Below are 24,776 nucleotides of genomic sequence, written 5' to 3'. Positions count from 1 at the left end.
ACTTCTATACTAGTCGAAACTAATCACATATTGTTAGTCTAGTCCTCTAAATTCAAAGCAAGTAACAACAAAATGAAGTATTAACAATGACAATTATAATACCATACGTTTAAACTCATTACAAAACAAAGTCAATAAATTCAAAACAAATCCATCTCAAATCAAATTAAATAAGTTCCAAACTTAAATCATCTCAAACTAAACGGTCAAGTCTTCTACTTCCCAGTTTGCTTCATTATTTAGATCAGGCAGCTACTCTATGGTGGTACTGTTGCATCATCTTGCTGTAATCAATGTTTTAAAAGGCGGGGGCGTGAGGTGAGGCGTTTTATCTCTGACGAGGTGAGGCGTAAGCCCTGAGACATGGGGCGTAAGTCCCACGGATCTTTCAATTTTACTAATTTCAAGAATTTATAAAATAAAAATAATTATAAAAATTACATTAAAATCACAAAATTATACAAATAATATATTTAAAATATTAATAAATTATGATTCAACTATGAATAATATGAAAAGTATGACATATATCATAATATGCAAATAGTTGCAATGTCGTTACAACTCAAACATCAAAAGTAATGTATTCCATACGAAATCTTATATATATCTCTTAAGGAGTAATGAATCTTGAAAGAATTTCGATATTATAATTTGATATTTTTCTTAAAATACTCCTTTTATTTAATATACTTTCTATTTGAAAGAGAATTTATATAAAAACATAATTCATAATTTAAATATGATTCTCAAGCATCATTCATTTTTAAGTTTCAACAAGTTAATAAAGTGACACATAATTCACCATACAATACCATGATAACTAATTATTTGTACAAGTTACTAGCTAATAGTGAGCTATTAAATTAATAAGTATTGTATCTCGTAAACGTGAGAAAAAAATAGAAAAATAATTATAAAAGAATCATGGACTATTATATAGTAAAGACATAACAATAGTTAATAAATAAATACCTTTCAAATGAAAGATTTATTTAAAATTAGCTATCATAGCAGTATTAGTGGATAACGTGCAATAATTTTTATTTTAATTATGACAATACTCCCAACTTAATAATTTATACTTAGGAAAAAAGTAATTTTGAGTAGTCAACGATTTATTAAGAAAATTTGTAGATTTACAAGGTAAGTTATATACAATTGCATAAAGTTCTATTAGGCGAGCCCAGTACGCTGGGCGTTGGGCGTGTCCGGGGCGTAAGCCCCGATGGCCGAGGCGTAAGTCTCACGGAACTAAGCCCCACACATAAGCCCAGGGGCGTTTTACGAGTGCTCCGCCCCGGGGCGAATCCCAATTCTGCCTTTGAAAACAGAGGTCTCATGTGTTTTACTTGTTCTTAACTTCTTATTGCCTTTGTATTACTTGTTGCCCTTTATTATGTTATTCTGATACGTGAGTCATTTAGCTATTCTTGAAATGATTATTTGTCGATGTTTGTGAATATGAAGTACTAGTTATTCTCCTTTATACTGGTAGTTCCGTGTTGTTCCTAACACTTTATTTTCCTTTTGTGTTGATATTACGCTGTTGGTTGTGTTGAGTCGTATATGCTTATGAAATTATATTGTGAACGAGTTGCACACTATAACAGATATTTTGAAATGATATTGGGATCAAGTTGCACGACGTAACAAGTATAGTAATAAATGTTGAAATTTGATGTATTTCGAAAATCAAACAAACTTGTAATTAACTTTAGTTATCTTAAAAGATCATTAAGTCAACAAATTAAAAAATTAATTTAAACTTGAATAGATAAGTCCATATGGAAAAAATTTTTACTCCACTTAATTATCATTTAATATACTTGGAGCACAATACACTATTCCTTAGTCACAAAGAATAATATTTTTAGTATTTTGAGAATAAAAAAAAAACATGTAAATTAACTTTATATGTCTTAAAAGATCATTAAGCCGACAAAGTGAAAAATTAATTTAAACTTGAATGGATAAGACTATAAGCGAGAAAATAGTTACTCCACTTAGTTATCCTTTATACTTGCGACACAATATACTATTCCTTTATGGGAAAATTTCATTCATATACACTATATGAAACTTTATTACAAAAAATATCTTTGTTTACAATATTACCCGCCTTGGACACGTTTTTCCTATAAAATCTATACAAATCATTTAAAAAGGAATCCTTTCTGCTGTAACATTCCTTTTTTAGGAGCGAAATTTTGGGATAGTAAAGGATTCTACCGAGATTTTTTGCAACACATTAGTCTCTATTAATTAAGCTTGAAATTATTCTGTTTCTCTCACAATTTCGATACTCTATTTTTCGAATATTCTGTTTTTCACTTTATATTCTGGTTTCACAAGCAAAACCGAATTAATTATCTGCAATTGTACTGAATCACACGTAATAATGTCGAAAATAGCTATTATGCTTCAGCTAAATGGTAATTGGGATAACTTTGGGAGATACAGAGATTTTCATACCGACGGAATTGTAGTCAGCGAAGATGCAAGTTATAGCCAATTGATTTCTACAATCGTAGAGCATCAAATGACCGATAGATCAGAAAAAATAATCGAAATCAAATACATTGTCAACGAACATTGTCCGCCAATGGAAATTAGGAAGGATATGGGAGTACGAGTATAGACGAAAAAGGAAAACAAAAGCTTAGGAATGTATCCGCTATGTATAACAGAGCGGGATTTCGATTTGGAATGCAGTATCTCTATTTCGAACGCAATTGCAGGTTTGATCTGTTATACCAGTGGTGAAATTTGTTTATATCTCATGCGTTCTACAATTTGTCTACAATATTTCTACAAAAATGCTACGTAACATGTGTAGATCAAAATAAGTATTGAATTTCATTTGTTCTACAATTTTTCTAAATAAAAACTACATAACATGTGTATATCAATTGTTATGAATATGTAAGTCTTGAATTTCATTGTTCTACAATTTTACTACAAAATATCTACAATATATATCATAATTGTATTTAGCTTTAATTGATTGCAGGTTCATCTGGAATACTGAAGTTGATTGATATGCCAACATCTCCGATGATAGTGGAATATGAAAGTATAATCATAACAGAAAATACACCAACTGTTATTGAAGTAGGCCAAGTATACAAAGATAAGCAAACAATTGCTAGTGCAATGAAGCACTATTCTGTCATGAACACGTTCCAATTTAGGGTGAAACGGTCTAGTTCTAGAAGGTACGTACAGTTCAATAGTCAAAAATCATGTCTTTGTTTAATTTGTAGTTTATTTGTATTTTTTTTTCTTCAGTGTTTGTAATATCTTTGTATACAAATTGTAGACGATTTGTAGTTTTTTGGTATATAAATTATTAGATATAAGATTTTCATGATTAAACAGCCTATTTTTTATGTATCTACATTTTTCATACCATTGTTTAAATTATTTTTATTCTGTAGCTACTGCCTGGTATGTGCTGGGGAGGATTGTACATGGCACTTAAAGTCCACCAGCATAAATGATTCAGCAATGTTCAAAGTTCAAAAGTTCAACAGCTTGCACACATGCTCTTTGATAGACAATACATACATACAAAGCAAAACTACTGCCATGGTAGTGGGTAGCATGGTTATACCAAAATATGCTGATCCTAAGACAATTTACACACCAAAAGACATACAAACTGATATGTTGTCTGAACACGGCGTGAACTTAACATACATGCAAGCTTGGAGAGAGAAGGAAAAAGCTTTGGAATTTTTGAGAGGTCATCCTGCTGATTCCTACAGTCGATTGCCTAGTTATTTGTATATTCTGGAGAAGACTTATCCGAGGTCGGTAGTTAAATTGAGGAAGACCGGCGATGACTGTTTCTTGTATGCATTTTTTGCGATTAGTACGTCAATCAATGGTTGAAAATATTGTAGGCCAGTTATAGTAGTTGATGGGACCTTCTTGAAGTCGGCATACAGGGGAATAATGCTAACAACTAGCATAATGGATGCAACAGGTATTGTAGATATATTGTTGAAAATGTGTTGTTTGTATGTATTTTTCTTTATCTACAGTTTTATGATGGAAATTGAATTCCTTTTTGCCACATATGATAGGTAGCATATTACCACTGGCATATGCTGTTGTTGATTCAGAAAATGACGCATCATGGAAGTGGTTTTTTGAGCAATTCAAACATGCATATGATGAAAAATCAAATATGTGTGTTGTTTCGGATCGGAATGAGAGTATCTTGAAGGCAAACATCTATTGTTTATATCGGCATGCCACATTATTCTTGCATGTGGCATATTTAGACAAATATAAGGTTAAAGTTCAACAACGGTCATCTAAAGTTAAGAAAATTATACTTTGCCACGGCACGATCATACACGCTTGATGAATTTAATGAAAGAATGTCAAAGATTGAAGAGATCGGCACACGTGTTAAAGCATACTTATACGATATTGGCTATCACAGATGGTCTCGAATACATGCTACGGTGAACAGAACTTGGACTATGACATCAAACATTGCAGAGTCATTGAATGCGGTAACAAGAGATGCAAGAGAGGTGTCGATAGTAGAACTATTAGAGTACATGAGGACTCTTCTTGAATGTTAGACTAATGAAAAGTTATTGAAAGCAAATGGTACATTCAAATACCTTGGGTTAAAATACAACAAAGAGTTAGAGGACAACAGAACATTGTCGCGGAAGCTTAAAGTAAGCTATATCCAATAACATCTGATCAATTATTGCATCAAACTAAAATATTAACAGACATTGTAGATAAATTGTTGAATAATTGTCGTTATTTTGTATATGTTGCTGATAATATGTTGTGTGTTTGTAATGTAATTGTAGGTGAGGGCTTCAACAGATTACATCCATATAGTGATAGATGGTGTGAAGCGCTATATTGTTTGTCTTGAAAACAAGAGATGTAGTTGTGGATAATTCCAGCACGATGAACTTCCTTGTGCACATGCTTTGGCTGCTTTAAGGCACATGAATGAGTCTTATAAAAAATATTGTTCTCCTTATTACACGATGGAGAGCCTCTTGCATACTTATGAAATGCCAGTAGACCCGGTGCCTGATGAAAGCAAATGGAATGTGCCACAACATATAGCTGAAGAAGTTGTAAATCCACCTACGGGGAAAAGACAGCCAGGAAGACCTCAAAAATAAAGATACAAAACATATGATGAAATAAATGCAAAGAAGTACAAGGTTTTATGTGGCAACTGCGGAATAGAAGGGCATAACAAAAGATCTTGCAAGAATGCTCCCAAGAAGAAATAAAATTTGATATAGTCAACGGATTTTTTGATAAAAAGTGTTGAAGTGTTCAGGAGAATTATAGTTGAGGTGTAATTGTATTGATAAATTGAGTAAAGACTGTTTCCTATAATGAAATATTTTCAACTCTTAATGTAGTTGGTTTGAATTTATTTTGTTTAATTACTGAGTGTATTGAGTTCAAACTTTCATAACTTGATTGAATTATGAATGATTTGTATCTATAATACACAATTATTTAATTATCTATAGCACAAATCATTAGTGAATAATGATCTTACAAGTTATCTACAAAATAACTACATAATCTGGCGTTGACAGAATAACTACATAATAATTAAGTTCTAAAGGAGTTTTATGCTAACAATAATGAGATCAAGTACTAATAACTTTTGACCAATCAAGATAAAAATAACAGAATGTTTCCTATTGTTAGCACTAGTATCCTGGATAAAATAACAAAACATAGGGTAAAATAATTGAAGCATAAATCTGCTACAATTAAACTTCAACTAACTTGTTCATAAGTAACAATTTATCTACAACCTTTCTACAAAACCAACTGCAACTAAACAATTTAACTACATTTTTCCTACAGAAAATGGCAACTAATTCTTCTTCTTTCGGACTTGTGTTCTCTCGTTCACAACCGGTGCACCTTTTTTCCTTCCTAATTTGCAGTCACCTCGATCTCACTAATTGCACCAGTATCTTGCTTCTTCCTGGCGTAGTCCCACAGTAGCACTCCATAGCGTCTACGATGTTGATCAATATCAGAAAGGTCATCCTTAGAAACTGCTAGGTCTCTAATGCATGCATACTCTACAAATGCAACAACATATACACCACAGTCACTGCAAAAGAGAAAAATAGGGAAAATATTTAGCATACCATGAGCAGAAAAAAAAAAATCTGTTAAATAGATAGAAGGAAAAGAAGTTTTTTCATACAGTGATTCCTCTTTTTGCTGTGGTATCTCACCGACAATAAATCTTTGATTTGGCCAGGAATACTAGGGTCGGATAATGTCTGAAACCTAACGACCCCATAATCAACATTATGAGGTGCAAAAAAAGGATCATTTCATTCTACAGCAAGGTGAAAAATTTCTTATTAAAACAAGGCTCAAACCTAAAAGATAAAATATCTACATTTTTAATACAATATAGCTACAATTACATAACATAGTCAAAAACATAAAATAATATAACTACAATTTTACTAAAAAATTTCTACAATCTTTAAACAGAGTCAAAACAAGGCAAACATTTATATAAAAATGTATCTACAATCAGGAATTATAAATCTACAATAAATCTACATAATGTAGACAAAATTTCTACAAACTACAAAATGAAACATTATATAGGTTCATAAGAATGAGAACAAAATTTTTTAGCTTTTAAAAAAATATATTTTTGAAACTAATAAATTCTTACCCTTCACCAATGACTGTTGGGGAACAGTTTTAGAAGATTTTTGAACTTTCTTTTTTTTTGAAGCTTTTACATTAGGAGACACTCTAACTTTTTTTGCAACTTTAATGGCAACTTTTTCTTCGACGAAATCATGATCGAAATCAATCTCTTTGCCTTTCCTTTTCGCATATTTGACAGGTATCGAAGATTCACCAGCATCAATATCGTGCTTTTGCTTTGTTCGAGCTTCTGCCCTAGCTTCACGAGGGGAAAGCTTGGTCTTGTTCTCTTCTTTTGTATGAGCTGGTTTTGAAGCCTTTTTGGGTAAATTTGCTGAGAAAATACCCAAATCAAATGAAGGAATATCTGCTCATTTGTCTTTTCTAGGTTGTTCTTTGAAGATATCTTCTTCTTCATTGAAAATCAAGCTAATCAGAGACGTTAATGGAGGTAGGAATTTTGAATAAGAGTAAAAAATTTGTCTGGTTTTTTAAGAAGAGATGAAATAGGCGTTAATGGAGGATTTCTGAGATTTGTGAAGAGAAAATTGTGGGTGAGTGCAAGATACATGGGTGAGGGGGTGGGATGTGGAGAGAGAAATGTGGGGGGGGGGGGGGGGTAGTGGAAATATACGGTAGAGTTATTTTAGGACACTAATTAATATCATTAATTCCCTTAAAATGTACATAAATGGTAATTGGGTATATAAAGTGTAATTATAGTAAAACTTGAGTAGGGAGGGTAATATTATTTCATATAGTGTATAGGAATATAAAAATTCCTTCCTTTATTACGAAGAAGATACTTCGGCCTCATTTGTTTGCACTTAATGGAGGTCCGAATCTTAATCATTCAGATCTCAAACATTATGTGTGTTTGTTTTTAAAGTCTGAATCTTAATTATTCATATCTTAATCATTAAGTGTGTTTATTTTTTTACTTCACAAGCACTTAATGGGTCTGAATAGGTCTGTATGATTAAGATCTATAACAGATACTTAATTTCATTAAGATGCTATCACATATTCATTATTAACTGCCGCCACTGCCTACCATTATCAACTACCACCATGCCGCCGCCACCACCATACTCAACCACCCCCACCACCACCTCCACCACCACCACGCCACCATCATCCTCAATCATAGCCGCCACAATTATCGACCATCACCACCAACTATCCCCACCACTTCGACCACCATCATTCTCACCCACAATCAACACTCATACACCTCAACTACCACAACCGACCACCCCATCACCATCAACAATCACAGGTGCCCATCATTATAACCTACCACCACCCACCCACCCACCCACCCACCACCTTCCATAGTCACAATTACTACCACCACTCGCCATTATTAACTATCGCCACCACCATCCTCAATCATAATCGCCACCACTACCAATCATTACTATCTACTAGCATGAACCACATCATCAACCAAAACTACCACCAACCACCGTCTCTAGTCGGCATTCACCCGTTAGCCATCACCACCAACAACTATCATATTTTAAAAAATTATATATTTTATTGATAGAATATTAGATTAGTTAGTATTTCATTTGAACTTTATGCTTATTAATTTTCAAATAAAAATAAATTTTATACATTCAGATGTTAAAAAATCAAATAGTCTTAATTATTTAGTATTAAGATCTTAATACACATCTTATTATATTCAGATTCAGATGTCTTAATTTTAATACACATCTTGATATTCATATGTGTATTCAGATTCAGGCGTTTTTAATCTTAAAAATAAATAAATGAGACCTTCTACAGTTCTACTATTTAGAAAATCAAATCGTATAATTTTTTTATAACAAAAAAAAAACTATAAAAATTGTGATTACTTTGACTGAAAATTAAAGTAGTACGAGGCCGAAGTAGTTGTGTCCTAATCACATTTCTCCTAATTGAGTTATCCTTATCCTCGTACTAGTACTAGGGAAAAAAAAAAAAAACAAGAACAAAGAAACAAAAAAATACAACATGAAAATGGGGGGATGTAAATGTAATATTTGAAAGTTGTGGGACAGGATATTTGCAATAACACTAAAGTGGAGAGTAAGTGCGATTTAATTTAAAACTTTTTTAGTTTTATTTGGATTGCGTTTCCTTACACAGAAGTTGCCCAGATCTACAAGCAAATAACACAACACTTCTCTTTATTTTTCCTTTTTCTGCAAAATCATTACAACAATGGTTATCCAATAGATAGAGAAGATATAACAACTGTGTGCTCAAAATATCCCGTTGAGAATCAATCAATCGGGTTCCAAAAAAATGGAGTCCGAACTCCAAAATTTACCACCTAAAACTACCCAAACAACACAACCCGAATCCGTGGACGAAAGTTCCCTTACCAAAGACGATCGTCCACTTCTCAAACCCGACCCGACTAACCCTCAACTCCAAGTTCAATCCCAGTCTTCTAGTTCTAACCCCAGCATCGATGAATTAGAGAAGAAATACGCTCCATATGTGAGGCATGACGTGTATGGAGTAATGGGTCGGGGCGAACTGCCATGGACCGAGAAGGTGCTTTTGGGTATTGCGCTTGTGACGGTTGTACCTATGAGAGTTGTTGGGGCAATGACTGTATTGGTTGTGTATTACTTGATTTGTAAGGTTTGTACAGCGTTTTCAGCACCGAATCGAGAGGAAGAGGAAGAGCAGGAGGATTATGCGCATATTGGTGGGTGGAGAAGGGTTGTGATGATGCAGAGTGGGATGTTCCTTTCGAGAGTAATGCTTTTCGTTTTTGGATTCTATTGGATTAGCGAAGCTTATTGCCCCATTGATCTCAATGCCAACTCAAATAATGAGGTAATAAATTGTAGTTGTAATTATTGAATGTTGTTTGTTCTAAGAGTTTAAGTTATATATACTGTGTGTAAAAAAATGTTCTTGAAATAGTTTACCTGCTACAACTGGTAAAAGTGACATATAAAAATTCCTTCAGTTTTTAGGCACATTACTTAACTTGGGCATGCATCAGCTGAAATTACTTACTAAAGCTTTCTATTTATGGACAGACCTTAAAGTTCTCGTTTTTTTGGTTGCCCGAAAGTATGTTAGCACTTTTACTTTAGGTCCTATGCTTTTCTAGGAGTTGTTTGGCCTTTCGTCGAGTTACTCAATCAATAGAATTCAGTAGAAAACATAAGCTTCTAGCACTTTTTGTTCTTGTTTATTATTATTGTTATTATTTTGTTTAATATTGGCACGAGATGAGTTTAAATAGAGTAACATGGTCAGTGATGATTCATATAGCCGACCCCAACTTGATTGGGACCGAGGCATAGTTGCTGGTATCATTGTTGTGTTGAGGGGAGGGAGGGTTGCATAGTGTTGGCCTGTTGGGGAAATGGGAGAATTACTAGAAAACCTCTATACTACCCATATGCAATTTGATGCAATGAATATTAAAAAAAAACAGTAACCAATATACGATTGGATTGCTCCGACCCCAACTTTTGGTCAGAGCAAAACAGTTGAACCGGTTAAAGGAAGAATTACTGGCAATTTTACATGATTAAGTGCGTTATACTGGTTCATGAAGTAATGTTGCGTTGTAACCTATTGTACACATGAATAACCTATTGTACACATGAATCTATGGATTATTGGTGGGAAACTTGGTTCATTTGATCTGTAAATTTGTGAACGGACTTCCTTCTTATATTTTCGTTTAACTAAATATGAGAAAATATAAGAAGCTTGTTATTAACACTGGTTCATAATATAATGCAGTGTTGTAAATTAATTTTCTGCTCATCTATAGATACACATATATCTATATGATTAATATGGGAACTTGGTTTATTTAATCTGTAGATTTGTGATAAAAATTTCTTCTATAATTGTCTTTCAACTAATATCCTTGGTTTTTAACTGCTTTGACGCGTGACATGGTAATTTTTTCTCTTTGCCAGCATGGATCAAAAGATCAGGCTGAAGAACTTGAAAGACCAGGGGCTATTGTGTCAAATCACATCTCGTACTTGGATATCTTGTATCACATGTCTTCCTCATTTCCTAGCTTTGTTGCTAAGGTCTGTGACTTCTTTTACCATATGGGTAAAATGTGATTGCGACATAATTAATTTTAGTTCGATGAACCCACTTCTTTACTCTTGACCTTGGACATACTTCTTTGCTTAATCTCCTGACCTTGCTCCTTTTTGTTTTTATTGCTGAAGAGATCAGTGGCTAAGCTTCCTCTGGTTGGTCTCATCAGGTTAGTCATAGCTTCTTTTGTTGTTGTTGCCATTTATTCAGTTATCTGTTAATATAGGGATTGATATAGTTATATTCTGAAAAAAAGAGAGAAAAGATCACTCTTCATGAAGTCAAAAGTCTTACGTCTAAATCTTTTATATTCACACTATTCAATGCACATAGATACATCTACTGACATGGAGTACTATTTACCATATTCATCTAAATTTAACTATATTTACATTATACATAGTTATCTAACACTCCCTCAAAACGATACATGAGTTGGATATATTGAACTCTTCACATTTGCTCACATGACAGATACATATGCTTGGTTTGAAAGAGTTAATTGATTAGCATGAACTCCATATAATTGCCAGTGATTTTTTTTTTTGATTTTACAGCAAGTGCCTTGGCTGTGTCTATGTCCAGCGAGAATCGAGATCACCTGACTTTAAAGGTGTCTCAGGTAACAAAAATATTGCACTAGATTTGGTACAACTATAATGCTTGTTTAGTTTTTTGAGGTATAAGAGAAAGTAGTCTTGTCTAGAACTCTGCATCATTAATTTGACGTTTGATTACCATTTTTGTTTATCATAATACCTGCAAATTATATGTGGTAATCTCTATATTATTTTTACACGTTTCAATGCTGGAATGTATTGCATTATGTAAATGACCAAAAAAGGTCCTTTATCACTCCTAATATAATATACTAGTTCAATTAATAGTTTAAACTTTATGCTTAGTGAAAAGATTTTAGGTAAAATAGGATAGAGGGAGTCTCTTCCGGTCAAGTGACGGCTGAATTTCTTTTACAAAATGGTTTGGGAATCATGGAAACATTTATGGCTTTATAGACTTGGCATGTCCGGAAGCCTTTCAAGGTAAAATCTTCTGCGCCATGACTCTTGCAGAGACGTAGTAGAACTGTTTTTCAAATGTTATTTAACTTAAATGCTAGCTCTACCCATAGGTGACTAAAATTAGTAAGGATCTTGTATTCACAGTGTCTTGTCTATAAAAGCAAGTAAGCCGAAGAGGGCAAAAATATGGCGCTTTCTCTTATTTGTAGTGGAAAGCGGAGGAGGATAGTCTTTGTTCATATATTTTCCACCCCTTTCCATCTTTCCCCTTGTCTTTTACCCTCTCCTTCCTTGCATATGGTATGCAGCTTTAATTTTTGCGACATCCTTAGGATTAAACTTGTAAATTTGCAGGTGTCGTAAATGAAAGGATTCGTGAAGCTCACCAGAACAAATCTGCACCAATCATGCTGCTTTTTCCAGGTCAATGTTGCTTTTAGTGTGCCATCCCACTGAATTCTCTCACGCATTTTACTGCACATTTCTTCTACCAATCTTGTTATCTGTTTAACACTGATTAGCTCATAGATGAGTGATAGTAGATATGGGTTCTTTTGCTTAGTGAAAGAGAGATAGATGAGAGATATCACATCTTTGGCATTTAGTTAATGTTATCAGTGTGCCTAAACTTTTATTTGCTTTTGGATAGCCTTTTCACCTTAAATAGTACTCCAAGATTCTTCTAGCGGTTTGTACTTCATTCTTCCCAGTGCTGGTACCAGACTTTGAGATGTCTTTAATTCATTTCCTTCTGGACATGGTCTTCTTCTACTAAATTCAATGATGTAAAGTTGTTCATTGAGCAGACAGACCAACTGCTCACACAAAATATGCTTAGAATATATTAGACTTATTTAAAGAGTTCAAACATTTGCTTAGTAATTATTTTTGGTCTTCCAATGTATCTAAACCTTGGGTATTACTTGGAATATAAAAAAAACTTCTTTAATACCCTTAGAAGTCTCTACCTTGAAAAACGCTTTTTAAGTGCTTGAGCTGATTTTAAGTTGGTCAAACCTAAAGAGCTTTTAAGTTGAAAAGCCATTAATTGGGGGTGCCCATCTTATAGCTTTTGGCTTGTTTTGGCTTCAAAGCACTTTTGGTGTTTACCATACACCAAAATAAACAAAAAAGTGTTTAAAATCTAGTTTGACCAGCTTTTAAGCTGACACAAACACCCTCTATTTCATTTCTTGGATATCCTTGCAAAGATTGACTTTTGATGGTTTACTACAGTTTTGATCTGTTTTCTTTATCCTTGTAGAAGGCACAACCACAAATGGTGATTTTCTCCTTCCGTTCAAGTCTGGTGCATTTCTGTCGGGAGCTCCAGTGCAGCCTGTGATATTAAGATATCCATACCAGAGATTAAGTCCAGCGTGGGACTCAATATCTGGGGTAAGTATTTGGTGATTTAAAACTTGCTTTGTCATTTTAAGAAGACATGGTAGTACTTCCTCTTCAGTGGTTGATGCAGTTGCATAATACTGTGATCTGTTACTGGCTATATTCACGCCCCCTCCTAACACCATGGTTGTCTTTTGTGTTCTTCTTAAAACATGTTATGTTGCTACTTTTGGACTTCGCAAGTATAATTTTCTTTCATTTAGTCATGTACGAATTGTTTTCCTGCCTTTGTGCAATGAACCCTGAACTTTGAGTTCCCTGTTCTGACAGTTGGTGTAACAGAATACAGATATCATCTATAACATTTTAAGTTTTTGTGGGAAACTTGGTTTCTTGACCACAAAATAGTTAAATGATAGATTTGAAGATGAACTTTGAGGCACCAAGTTAGTCATTACAACAAGGAAAATTCAGTATCCAATACTTCAATATTTGTTCTGATATATGAAGATATTGCTGATTGCAAAAAAATTCATTAAATAAGACCCGTTCCCACTGATAGGATGAAAATGCAATTCTTCTTGCAGGTTCGGCATGTGATTCTCCTTCTCTGTCAATTTGTAAATTATGTGGAGGCAACCTGGTTACCTGTTTACTACCCCTCTCAGCAAGAAAAGGATGACCCTAGACTTTATGCTGAGAATGTCCGGAGGTTGATGGCTCATGAGGTATGGTTTATGTGCAATTTTTCCTTAACGACAGTTCAATCATTATATTTAAAGAGTAAGAACATAAAAGCTACCCTAGAGTCCTGTTAGGAATATGATGTGCTAGTTTTACGCCTTTTTCTCCCTACAATTAGGGGAACACATCTTCATTGAACTTTGTTGTAAGAATGAAATTTCACTCGTTGCTTCTTGCTCATCAGATGTGGTTTTGTAGAAAATAGGTTGTGGATAAACATCTCCACAATCTGGAGATGTCAACCCACGTCCCATATTGAGCTTGTGTTATCTTTTGTAGAAATGTCGTAGAGCAAATAGGAGTCCTCCACAATTTGGAGAGTCACCCATTTTCTCTGTGCACTTTATTTGTGTTCCTTGAAAGTGGAGAGTTTAGTATCAGGATCTCTACACTGTAAACAACGGATGTTTATCTCTAGAAAGTAGTAGTCTTTTCACCATGTAATCTCTCCCAAGGCATGTTAAGTAAGCATGTGAAATTAATGCCGGGCAGTTTCATTCCTCTGTGCACTTATGTACTGATGGATGATCGCATTCCTCTGTTCTTGCAGGGTAATTTAATACTCTCAGATATTGGCTTGGCAGAGAAGCGAGTATATCATGCTGCTCTCAATGGTAATAATAGCATGCCTACTGTTTTCCATCAGAAAGACGATTGATCATTTCATCGCCTGGACACTGAAATGATATCTAGTCCAAGTGTGATACTAGTTGTGTTGTTTCTGAATATAATGACACAGTGGGGTTGTCCTCTCTACTATCTAAAATAAGAAAACTTGGGTGTTCTGTATCTTCATGTATCAAAGAGTATCCTTTTTTGTTGATATCCTGAGTGGACATTTGTTGTTCAAGTATCCAGTTTGAGAGGTTTTATGTTTTGTATATCATGTGTTACATGACAGTTAGGCAATGTTTTACCGAGCATCTTGGACATTTGTTTATCTGAAGCATCTCTTTGGTGTTCGTGCAGGTTTGTTTTGTCAACAGTAATTCGGATTCGCCATCTGTATATTCATTCTGTGATTCTATTATTTGCAAAAGTTATATGAAGATAACCTTCCAGATGAAGCATTCTTTGTGTCTATATCAATGAAAATGGACCTATGGACATCATTGTTTGGCCACAGCCAGTGGTTACATGCTCAAATATCTTTGTTTCCTATTCATTTACCTTCCATTTTGACAGACCCAACAGAGTGATTCCGCTTAGCAGCTAGTGCTGCTGGCTGGGTTAAGTGTAATTCCCAAGATTAGTTTAGTCTCTTCCCTCATCTTCGGGTATGTGAATATAGTTCCACTAATTTTCCTTGACGATTGCTTCTGAGCTAGACAACTGCTTCTTGGCTATCAGGAGCGCTAAATGTTATTGTTCGATTTTGTGTTTGGCTAATGTATTCAAAGATCAGAAATCAAGTATGTTGGAGGCATCATCGCTGCCTCAAATATCATTCCCCGCATCTGGAAGTGCTTATTTCTCTTTTCGTATGCTTATACACTATTGAAGATTGTCATTGGAAGGAGAGGGGGTTAGGGGGGGAGAGGACAGAGATGTTACAATTGATGTTATTGTGTTTTGTAAATTTAGCCAAGTTATTCTTAGCATCATGCGTTTGTTAAATTTTTCTCGCTAGTTTTAGACTAATTTGGTTTAAATTTTGTTCTGAAACTATGACGGCACTTCTGTGGTGTAGGGCAAAAGTAACAGACCGAGTTCATTTGGATTGTATGATGGAAGAGAATGAGAAAGTAACTTAAGAAAACGCACCAAACATGTCGTTAATCTGTATCAACCTATATATAATTTTATTTGCAAGTCCATTTTAACATAATCTGTCTCCCCTAGTAGTTTTCCTGCGTTGATTAGCAGAGTTTATTGACTAGTTAGATTTGGTTCGCATTGCAATAAATGAAAACCATGGCTTCTATTAAAACGAACATATTCTGTTTTTGATATCCATTTGTATATGCCGCAAGCTAAAGTATTTACCAAGACAATTAATATAACTTACAGTAGAAAAGGTAGTACAACTGTAACATTCTGCAGTAAAGAATAAAGCCTAAACTGTAAAAGAGCACTAGTCATATGCAGTATAGCATCCCGGCATATCACCAGACTTAAAATGGCAAATATACTGCTCCAAGGGATTGGTGATTTCTCAACATGGTGCCTCTTAGTAGAACGACGTGAAAAGTGGAAACCTTGACCGAATGAATAGAGATCAATTGACAGACTTTTTCTCAAATGCAGGATGTACGTGTTTTTTCTGACATACTCGCGTGATCAATCGATGAATGAGACAGAAATTACTCTAAAGATAAGGGATCAAGCAAGGCATATTGCATTCACTGCAATGCCACATTACAAATAGTACACCACCTTAAAGCAAGCTAATCTCAATCATTTCTTTGTTTTCATGAAACACACGGTGTAGCTTCACATATTTTCTTCTTCAGGATATTCCAAGGGAAATGGGATCACAAAAGGGTCCATAATGTTTACCTTTCTTTTACGGAGCGATTGGTAGACTTTCTTAACTCCCAAGAAGGTAAGCAGCCTTTAAGGGGTGACTGTAGAAACATCGAAGACGTAGATAACTTCTGCTGTCTTGTTGAAATTGAAGAAAGACAACTGAAAGTACTTCTCAACCTTCTCTTTTCACTCACGTATTCTGGGCCATTAGGTTCGTCTTCGACAGCAGCAATTTTCAAAGCCTCAGGTAACATGCAGTTGAATGCTGAACCTATGTAAACCAGAAAAGAAGAGCATATCATACACAATAGTTAATAAGCTTTGTTAAAATATGAGAACACTCAATGTTAATTCTTTTTTCTTATAACCTAAAAATCCCGAGGGCCAATGGAACACGGTTCCAAACTTGGTGGATAATAGACCCCCCCCCCCCCCCCCCCCCCTCCACTCCTATTATCCAAACTTGGTGGATAATAGGAGTAGAGAGGCTAGAGATGTTGTTTCTGATAGATCCTCGGCTCAAGAAGATGAAAATAGACAATAGAGCAGTAACAGAAGCTAGAAAAACTAATATAAGGTTATGACACGGTAAAAAAAATTAAAAAGAGGTGGAATGGCAAAGGGATACCTAATTTTGCAAGTCGGTTCACCCATTTCGGAATCTTCTTCCCAGTCAGCTTGTAGCATATATCCTTGCAAAAATGGTTGCAGTTCTTCACAATCAAGTGGTACGAGTCACCATTATAGGCAGCAGCTTGATGTTCAATAAACTCTCTAACCTGAGGGGGATCCAACTTTGTGGTCCCAATAAATATCGACTTCCTAAACTTAAATCCTGGGCATTGCCGCGGTTCAACTTCAAAGACACCGCTGGTCGGGTAGTCATGAGCTCCAAATGCGTATTCTACACCATGAACTGTGAAGTATAGGTTACATTAGGTTAAATTCAAAAATATGAGAATAGAAAGCAGAGACTGCTTTTGGCAGCAGATCAACTACCAGGTTCATTGGTATGTCTAGAGACAATATACTTATTTATCCACGCCTGAAGTAAAAAAAAAATTCTCCATTTAATAGAAAAAGTGTTTATATATCAATATGACATCCCACCACAAGGTCAGCCCGGTGCACTAAACTCCCACTATGCGCGAGGTCCGGGGAAGGGCCGGACCACAAGGGTCTATTGTACGCAGTCATACTCTGTATTTCTGCAGAAGGCTGTTTCCAAGGCTCGAATCCATGACCTCCTGGTCACATGGCACCAACTTTACCAGTTACGCCAAGGTTCCCTTGACATCCCACCATGAAACACACAAACAGGAAGTAACTACAAAGCGTAGCTCTCACTTGTTCATTTCACAAAACTGGAGTTCAAATTCATATGAGGTTACCATACAGATTAAGAGTGGAAGAGCAGTTGTTAAGTAACTTTTAATAGCCAAAAGATAGTATCTGATGCATCCAAGATTTGCATTAGAGACATGTCTATTCCGAGCAGTAGTATAAACTCATTTCAAATTTCATCTCAAGCCTCATAAGCAAGTGTAATATTAAGAGAACCTTGAGGTTTCATTAAACCGACTCAATGATCTTGCAGAAAATGCAGTTTTCTACGAGAAACAGATTGCAGGTACCAACAAAAACTATAAATGAAAATAGGTAATTAATATATATTGGCTGGGAATACTATAGAACTAGCATTCTCTTCTTCAGAAAACATCCCAAGATGAACTAAGAAGTAAGAAGTGCCAGATTCTATAACACGTCAAAAGTAAAAGTCTACGAACAAACTGTGATGCATACCAAATATTATCAGACAAAAAATACAACGAACAAGCTCCAATGCATGCTTATATATATATATATACCAATCAAATTGAAATTCGAACTGAATTAGAAGCTTCTCAGTTCTAGCGAGACCACCATTACTAAATTAAGACACAAGATGAATATACCCTAGAGGCAAGTTTCAGATCCTGAATTTAATGAAATTCTTTTATCTCGTAATAGCTAAATGGCATGTAAGACAGACAAGCATATGATAATATGTACACATAATCTTGGAGATACAATCCCTCATTAAACAATTAGTAAAATCAACATATAAGATAGGAAAAGGAATCCGTATAGAACCATATATTTACAAGAACGATACCTCGCGTAGGTGCATTCTAACATAAGTAACAGTGAATAACTAAAAAGAAGTAAAGAGGAAAAAGCTAAATAATGACTCTTACCTTCCACACCAGAATGAAAGATACCAAAGCCAGCCCAATAGACATAGTTATTCATAGGTGTCAAGTCATACACGTTGAGACACACTGGCGTCTCACCAGGACCAAAACGATCTGACTTCACTCTGGGGAGCAAACAAAAATTTGCTGATGATTTGGTCTTCAAACGGAGGGGCACTACTGAATTCCATCCTTTCTTTGATTTTAAAGTCATTTTCCTTTTACTATGCAAAAAAACGAAAATCACTCAAAACCCACTGGCGTCTTGTATATCTGCATGAAAAGAAAAGCATAAGGCTTCATATTAAAGTTTAAGAAGTCAGTCGACAGAACAACCAAGAAAAGAAACAATGCAAAGACAAACTTAATAATATACTGATGAAAGAATGATAGGTCAAGAACTGAAAGACGCAAAGATCACAATCATAGCTAGTTGTTTTTTCACTAAGTTCGGTCATGTTTGCCAGCGCTGTCAGTCCAAAAACAAGACCAACCCATTTGGGGAAAACATTAGCCTTGTGCTTTCGAGAAATTTCTTTCCCTTACTTAAATTACTTTGAGAACCAAAATCACCGGGATTCAATAAATGAAAAAAAGAAGGAAGAGGGAAACATCTAATATTACACAATTGACCATGAAACTTAACATGGCATACAATGCTTATTAGCACCATACATGGAATCTGTTTTCTGAGTGATCTAATGCATTTTATATGAACCTAGAGGGCAGAAGAACATGGTGGTAACGAAATTACAATACGCTAGCTCTACCAAACTTCATGTCCGTCCTTCCAAAAACCAACTTTTATTAGCACGCCATGAAATATGTGCGTCATAACAAGCCCTTCCTAACAACTATTCTCCATCCAACTTCACATCAGAACATTACAACCCTTGGTCCATGCACTTTTAATTTCTTAAAACAGAGATATCACACAATTCCAGACTCTTTCGTGTATTAAGGGCATCCCGCGTTCACGCAGGGTTCGTGTATTGCAGTACGGAAATTATTTGGCTAACAGCCTGATTTTACTAGTCATGTTAGCCGGTCTATTGATACAGCTTTGATCCTTTGAGGATAATATATGATATACATAGCTGTGACCACCTGCCATTGTGACCGCCTGCCCTTTGCGACAAGGCCCAACTATGATTTCTCAATGAAACCTTGAATTGTTCAATTAACAAATGCGTATTTAAACCAAACACAGGTAAGTGAACTTTGAACAGTTGTGAGGAACTTTCCATAAAATGATTATTGAGAAGGAATCTTCAGTTGAGAGAAAGAGGAGAGAGGCAACTAAAAGAATAAAAATATATACCCATTTCTTTCATTTCCAAGAAAGTCCACTTTGTGGCATTAGTGGGAAAGAACTAATCTAGTATATAATCCTCTTTAGTCTGCATTTAATTTCCAGGAATGAGTACAATATCAATTAATTAGCTCATTTGGTAGATATTTGCTAAGACACTGCAGATATACTAATTGTCCGGTAATACAAACATAACCAGACAAAGACTATTCATTAACCATTAACCATTACTAGCCTTCCTCAAACAACCCTCCCCCCACCCCCCTCCCCCACAAAAAAAAAAAAAAAAAGAAAAATGAAGTTTTTACCTTTAACTATATGATGGCAAATTTCACCTAAGTTGAAAAACAATGAATGGAGTTGGCACTTCTTTCATCTTTGATGACTTGGCTACTGGTTTCATTCTAGTCCAAAGGCAAGTGGAAAAAAAAGGGCAGTCAGTGCACTAATATCCCGTTGTGCACGGGGCCCGGAAAAGGACCGGAACACAAGGGTCTATTGTAGTTCGCCTTGCCTTGCAATTCTGCAAATATTTCATACAAACCCCAGTTCTGAAATGCTACTTTCCTCCCCCCCCCTGACAGTTGGACTAAAAAAAGGAGAAATCATGAGAGAGTCACAGGCTTCAAACTTGTAAGAATTACCAGTAATATATCAGATCTTACAACAAGATTGAAACTTTAGAACTGGACAAAAATTGCAACCAATTCTTGAACAAGAAGAGCAGGTTCACAAAACATCAAAGTGGCCAACAGAAAAAAATGAAAATGTGGACAGAACTGAACCACAAATGTTCAATAAAAATCCAAACTTTGCAGAAAAATAAAACTATAAAAGCCAAATTATTTAACAAATACCAGAAACTTAAGTATAATAAGAAGAGGAACATGAAAATTTTGGATGAAAGACTTACAGTTTGCCATTAGAAGAGATACAAAAGACTCCAGCTTTTCTTGAGCATGTAAACTACAGTAATGCAAATAGTGAAGAAAAACAGGCCATTCTTGAAATTGTGCTAGTTGTGTAATCTCCAAGAATAACTAATCACACATTCATATTTTTCTGACAATAATTCAGAAAATATTACACTGCAAAAAGCTCTGAAATCAGGGGAACAATTTTGTTTGAACACAACTAAAGTAAATTGTGCTTATAATAAGCAAAATGAACTGAAGATAGGAAAAAAGCAGAAAACAGAAGAGGAATTTTGAAGGGACAACAGATTTTGAGAAGCTAAGCAGAAACTGACACGAGAGAAAACACACAGACACACACTCTTTTTCTCTCTTTTTTTAGCAGTTTCTCTCACTTATTTATTTTCTTTTAATTTTTATTGTGGTCTTTAAAAGCTGGTTCCGAGAATAAAGTCTTTGTTTCTATTTTTATTCCTTTTTTTTTTGTGTGTGTGTTTTACAGCTCTTGGAATAAAGTGTAATCAGACAAGGAAAGTTAAGAGTAGAGTAAATGACAAGCTAAATTGACCCATAATTTCATGAGAAGACATGGAGAAAATTTTGCAAATTACTTAAAAGAGAGGATTGGCTGTATTATGGATTTTTGGTCCAGTCAAACCTCTTTATAACAGTCTCGTTTTTTCCGAGTATTTGTGAATGTTATAGCGAAATGTTGTTATAGATAGCATATATTATAACATAACATGAAAATTGGTTCCGGAAAAGCTTGATTTTTATAGTGAAATATTGTTATATAGGGATGCTGCTATAGAGAGGTCTGACTGTACTTGTTTTATGGACTGTATTATTAGTAATGTTATTTCTTTCAACTTGAAAAAAAGGAATATGTTACGAAATTTAGCTCAAAGTAATACATAAAACAAGAAGATAGACAACAATGTAGAGAGAAAGAGAGGAGAGAATCTATTTCTTCCATGTATTCAAGTGTGTACAATGTGATGCCCAAACCCTCTATTTATAGGATGATATAGGTAATACAAAGGGACTCCATAAATATGGTATTAACTATTGAGAACATGGATGAAGATCATGGAGGTGTGGGAGTTACATCCATAATGGCAAGAAGTAGTGGGAGGTTAATGGAGAAGAGTAGTGGGTGTTACTCCCTTAGGAGTTATGGACATCCACCATAATCAAGTATTTCATAACACTCCCCCTTGGATGTCCAAAGATAATGTGCCTCGTTAAAACCTTACTAGGAAAAACCCTTATGGGAAAAAAATCCTAATGAAGGAAAAATAGTACACATATCTGTAATACGCTTTATTTGCTGCCTCGTTAAAAACCTTGCCAGGAAAACCCAGTGGGATAAAACCTTAGCTAAGGGAAAAAGAGTACAACACATATTTGCCTCCCCCTGATGAAAATATCACGACGAATTCCAAGCTTGTCTAACAACTTCTCTAATATTGAGATAGGCAATGCCTTGGTGAATTATTCCGCCAAATTATCACTTGAACGAATTTCTTGAACATCTATTTCATCATTCTGTTGAAGATCGTGTCTGACAAAGAACTTTGATGAAATATATGATTTATTCAGTCTCCTTCAATATTCTTCTTTCAATTGAGATAAGCAAACATCAGCTTCTTCATTATTATTGGAATCTTCTCTTCAAAGAAAAGTCACACATCTTGTGAAATGATAATATGACAATTCCTCACATACAAATAGATTGTTTGAAGAACGGACTTCAATAAATGCCTGCATTTGCATAAACAACAAAACCTTGACAATATTTGTTAGAATAAACAAATCTATATCAAGGATTCTTTTTGCAATATAATACTAATCATATTTCAATATCTCCATATAGCCTTTATACTCTCAGTTGTTGGGACTATTCGTCCAAACTTCATATTTTTCAGATGAAGTCAATTTTCATTGCATATTTTTCATTTGGCCAATCATTTATCTGTCCAAATTCCATGACAGATTTGAGCTCAAGATCCTCGTCAATATTAATAATATTGAGCGCTACATTATATTAACAACATCGTCAACGATCATTTTACATCGGTTCCATCATCACAAAATAAAGACATAACTTATCGAGATCTCATTATTTTCAAGTACCTGAGCCTCTCCCATGAGGTCTTATAAAGTGTTATGTCATGGTGCTCTTATAAAGCACTTGCCTCCTTATTATGACCATCTTGAACATTTGCTCCCTCCTTCTTCAAGGAGTTTTATCTTTGGAACCGATTTGTCTATTACGCTTCATGTGTGCCATAAACTATATCCATCATGGACGTTATTCTATTTGGAGCATTAGCAGCTGGAATATGACATTTAACTTTAGGTCAGCAATGTGCTTGGAAATATTTTAGAAATGAATTATCACTTGAACTTCAAGTTCACATTTTCTTGTACGAGGATCTAGATGTATTCATAATAATTCATTTCACGTATCACTTTTTTAGCTGCCCATTTTCTCCCCCTAATGTCGGAATCACCAACACATTTTTTAACCTTCTTTGGGAACCCATCTTTGTGCATTGTGGCAGCACAATTAAATCATATAGCACATCCATATTTCTAGATGGGAATATTTGGTTCCTGACCGTGAACCAATTGTGATGGGGAGAATTTATCATAACTTGTTGGCTAGATGCGTACAAGTGTTGTTGTATATTAAATAATACACCTCATACCAAATTTTTATTTGGGAGTTTTGTTCTCATAACCAATGGTTTAGCTATAATTGGAGGCATACAATTTCTGCTAAACCAACTTGGATTTAAACCAGCATTATCAAGATAAATTATCATATATATTCTGGAACTGTGCTATAATAATTTGAGCAAACAACCTTGCAAAACCAAAGTGCAAGTTGATAACAAACGTACATGTGACCATACAATAGATGCATCTATTAAAATCATATAATAGTAAACGATCCACATGGCAGGTGACTGGGCCCATATATATATATCACCTTCTATTCGTTCCAGAAATCAAGGGATTCAGTCCCAACCTTAACTGGTATTTCATGAGAATAAGCAGCACAAGAGAATTCTTGAAGAATCTTCTATTTCTTCAATATATGCCAATGTGAATTCTAAATTAATTTTCGCATCAATAAACCGGGATGGCCAACCGGTCATGCCAACTGATATTTATTTCAGTAAACATTTAATTTACTATGGCATGTGATTTCATATCATGCTTATACATCTGTAGTATAAATAGAAGAAAAATCGGGTAACCTTTCATATTTACCCGGTATGAATATAGTAATATAAAGATATTCAATCTTCCTTTCATTTATAGTCTCAATATGCCAACCACTTTGGCTAATATATTTGAAACTCAAAAAGTTCCTTTTTGAGACTTACTACCACCAATGCCATGAATAATTTTATTTATTCCGGTAGTAACAAATTCGCTCTTTCGGAGCTCTCAATAATTTTGTACTACAAGATCTTTTATACCACCATCCAAGTGGTGAATTTTTCCTCCACGGAAAAAATTATCTTATCATTGTCACAATCAAAAACATTATAGGCAAGACCCATTTCTTGCTTTACTTTTGCCTTTAATAACTTTTTATAAGGCATGGTAAAATATTTTTGGCGTACCGCGTGTACGCGATCAATGACATATTCATGTAACCATATTGTAATATTCATTATCTTTATTTCTCTCAAACCTCCCTTAGAGGTGAGTTGTGGTATTTATCCAACCATGCATAAGCACATTCTTATGCATAATTTTTATCACATATATATTTCAGCATTTACTTTCAGGAATGAGCCTGCATTTACAATGCTTATCACAAGTCACATTTTCAACGAATGGACTATAATCATATGAACGTGTCTCGTATTAACAGACCACACTGATACATATTCCTTCACCTTTGAAGGACCATTTTGAGAACCCTTAT

The 24,776-nt window shown here is 34.7% G+C and overlaps 2 protein-coding genes across 5 annotated transcripts; one reads left to right on the top strand and one right to left on the bottom strand.

Annotated features, from left to right (window-relative positions):
* The first annotated feature begins 8,802 nt into the window (after nucleotides 1-8,802).
* On the top strand, nucleotides 8,803-15,515 carry LOC109211469 (lysophospholipid acyltransferase LPEAT1). Of its 2 annotated transcripts, XM_019375004.1 has the most exons (9): nucleotides 8,803-9,540; nucleotides 10,650-10,769; nucleotides 10,917-10,954; nucleotides 11,343-11,407; nucleotides 12,162-12,230; nucleotides 13,072-13,205; nucleotides 13,742-13,882; nucleotides 14,449-14,512; nucleotides 14,868-15,515. In XM_019375004.1, the coding sequence occupies exons 1-9, from the start codon at nucleotides 8,998-9,000 to the stop codon at nucleotides 14,885-14,887; spliced, it is 1,194 nt and encodes a 397-aa protein (XP_019230549.1). In that variant the 5' UTR covers nucleotides 8,803-8,997; the 3' UTR covers nucleotides 14,888-15,515. The 2 variants fall into 2 exon arrangements, with proteins under 2 accessions (XP_019230549.1, XP_019230548.1); XM_019375003.1 differs by lacking the exon at nucleotides 14,868-15,515 and having other exon boundaries at nucleotides 14,449-14,866.
* A 405-nt stretch (nucleotides 15,516-15,920) lies between these two features.
* LOC109211470 (deSI-like protein At4g17486) lies at nucleotides 15,921-21,234 on the bottom strand. Of its 3 annotated transcripts, none has more exons than XM_019375007.1 (5): nucleotides 20,827-21,234; nucleotides 18,605-18,874; nucleotides 17,147-17,283; nucleotides 16,996-17,059; nucleotides 15,921-16,638 (listed from the first exon to the last, which is right to left on the bottom strand). In XM_019375007.1, exons 2-5 carry the CDS (start codon nucleotides 18,813-18,815, stop codon nucleotides 16,394-16,396), a joined length of 657 nt encoding a protein of 218 aa, XP_019230552.1. In that variant the 5' UTR covers nucleotides 18,816-18,874; nucleotides 20,827-21,234; the 3' UTR covers nucleotides 15,921-16,393. The 3 variants fall into 3 exon arrangements, with proteins under 3 accessions (XP_019230552.1, XP_019230551.1, XP_019230550.1); XM_019375006.1 differs by adding an exon at nucleotides 20,222-20,317 and having other exon boundaries at nucleotides 16,996-17,283; nucleotides 20,827-21,233; XM_019375005.1 differs by having other exon boundaries at nucleotides 16,996-17,283; nucleotides 20,827-21,233.
* Nucleotides 21,235-24,776: the final 3,542 nt, after the last annotated feature.

The sequence above is a fragment of the Nicotiana attenuata genome, unplaced genomic scaffold (genome assembly GCF_001879085.1).
Source record: "Nicotiana attenuata strain UT unplaced genomic scaffold, NIATTr2, whole genome shotgun sequence".
NCBI lineage: Eukaryota > Viridiplantae > Streptophyta > Magnoliopsida > Solanales > Solanaceae > Nicotiana > Nicotiana attenuata.
Note: the sequence above shows the minus strand (reverse complement) of the source record. Positions and strands in the feature narration are given on the sequence as shown.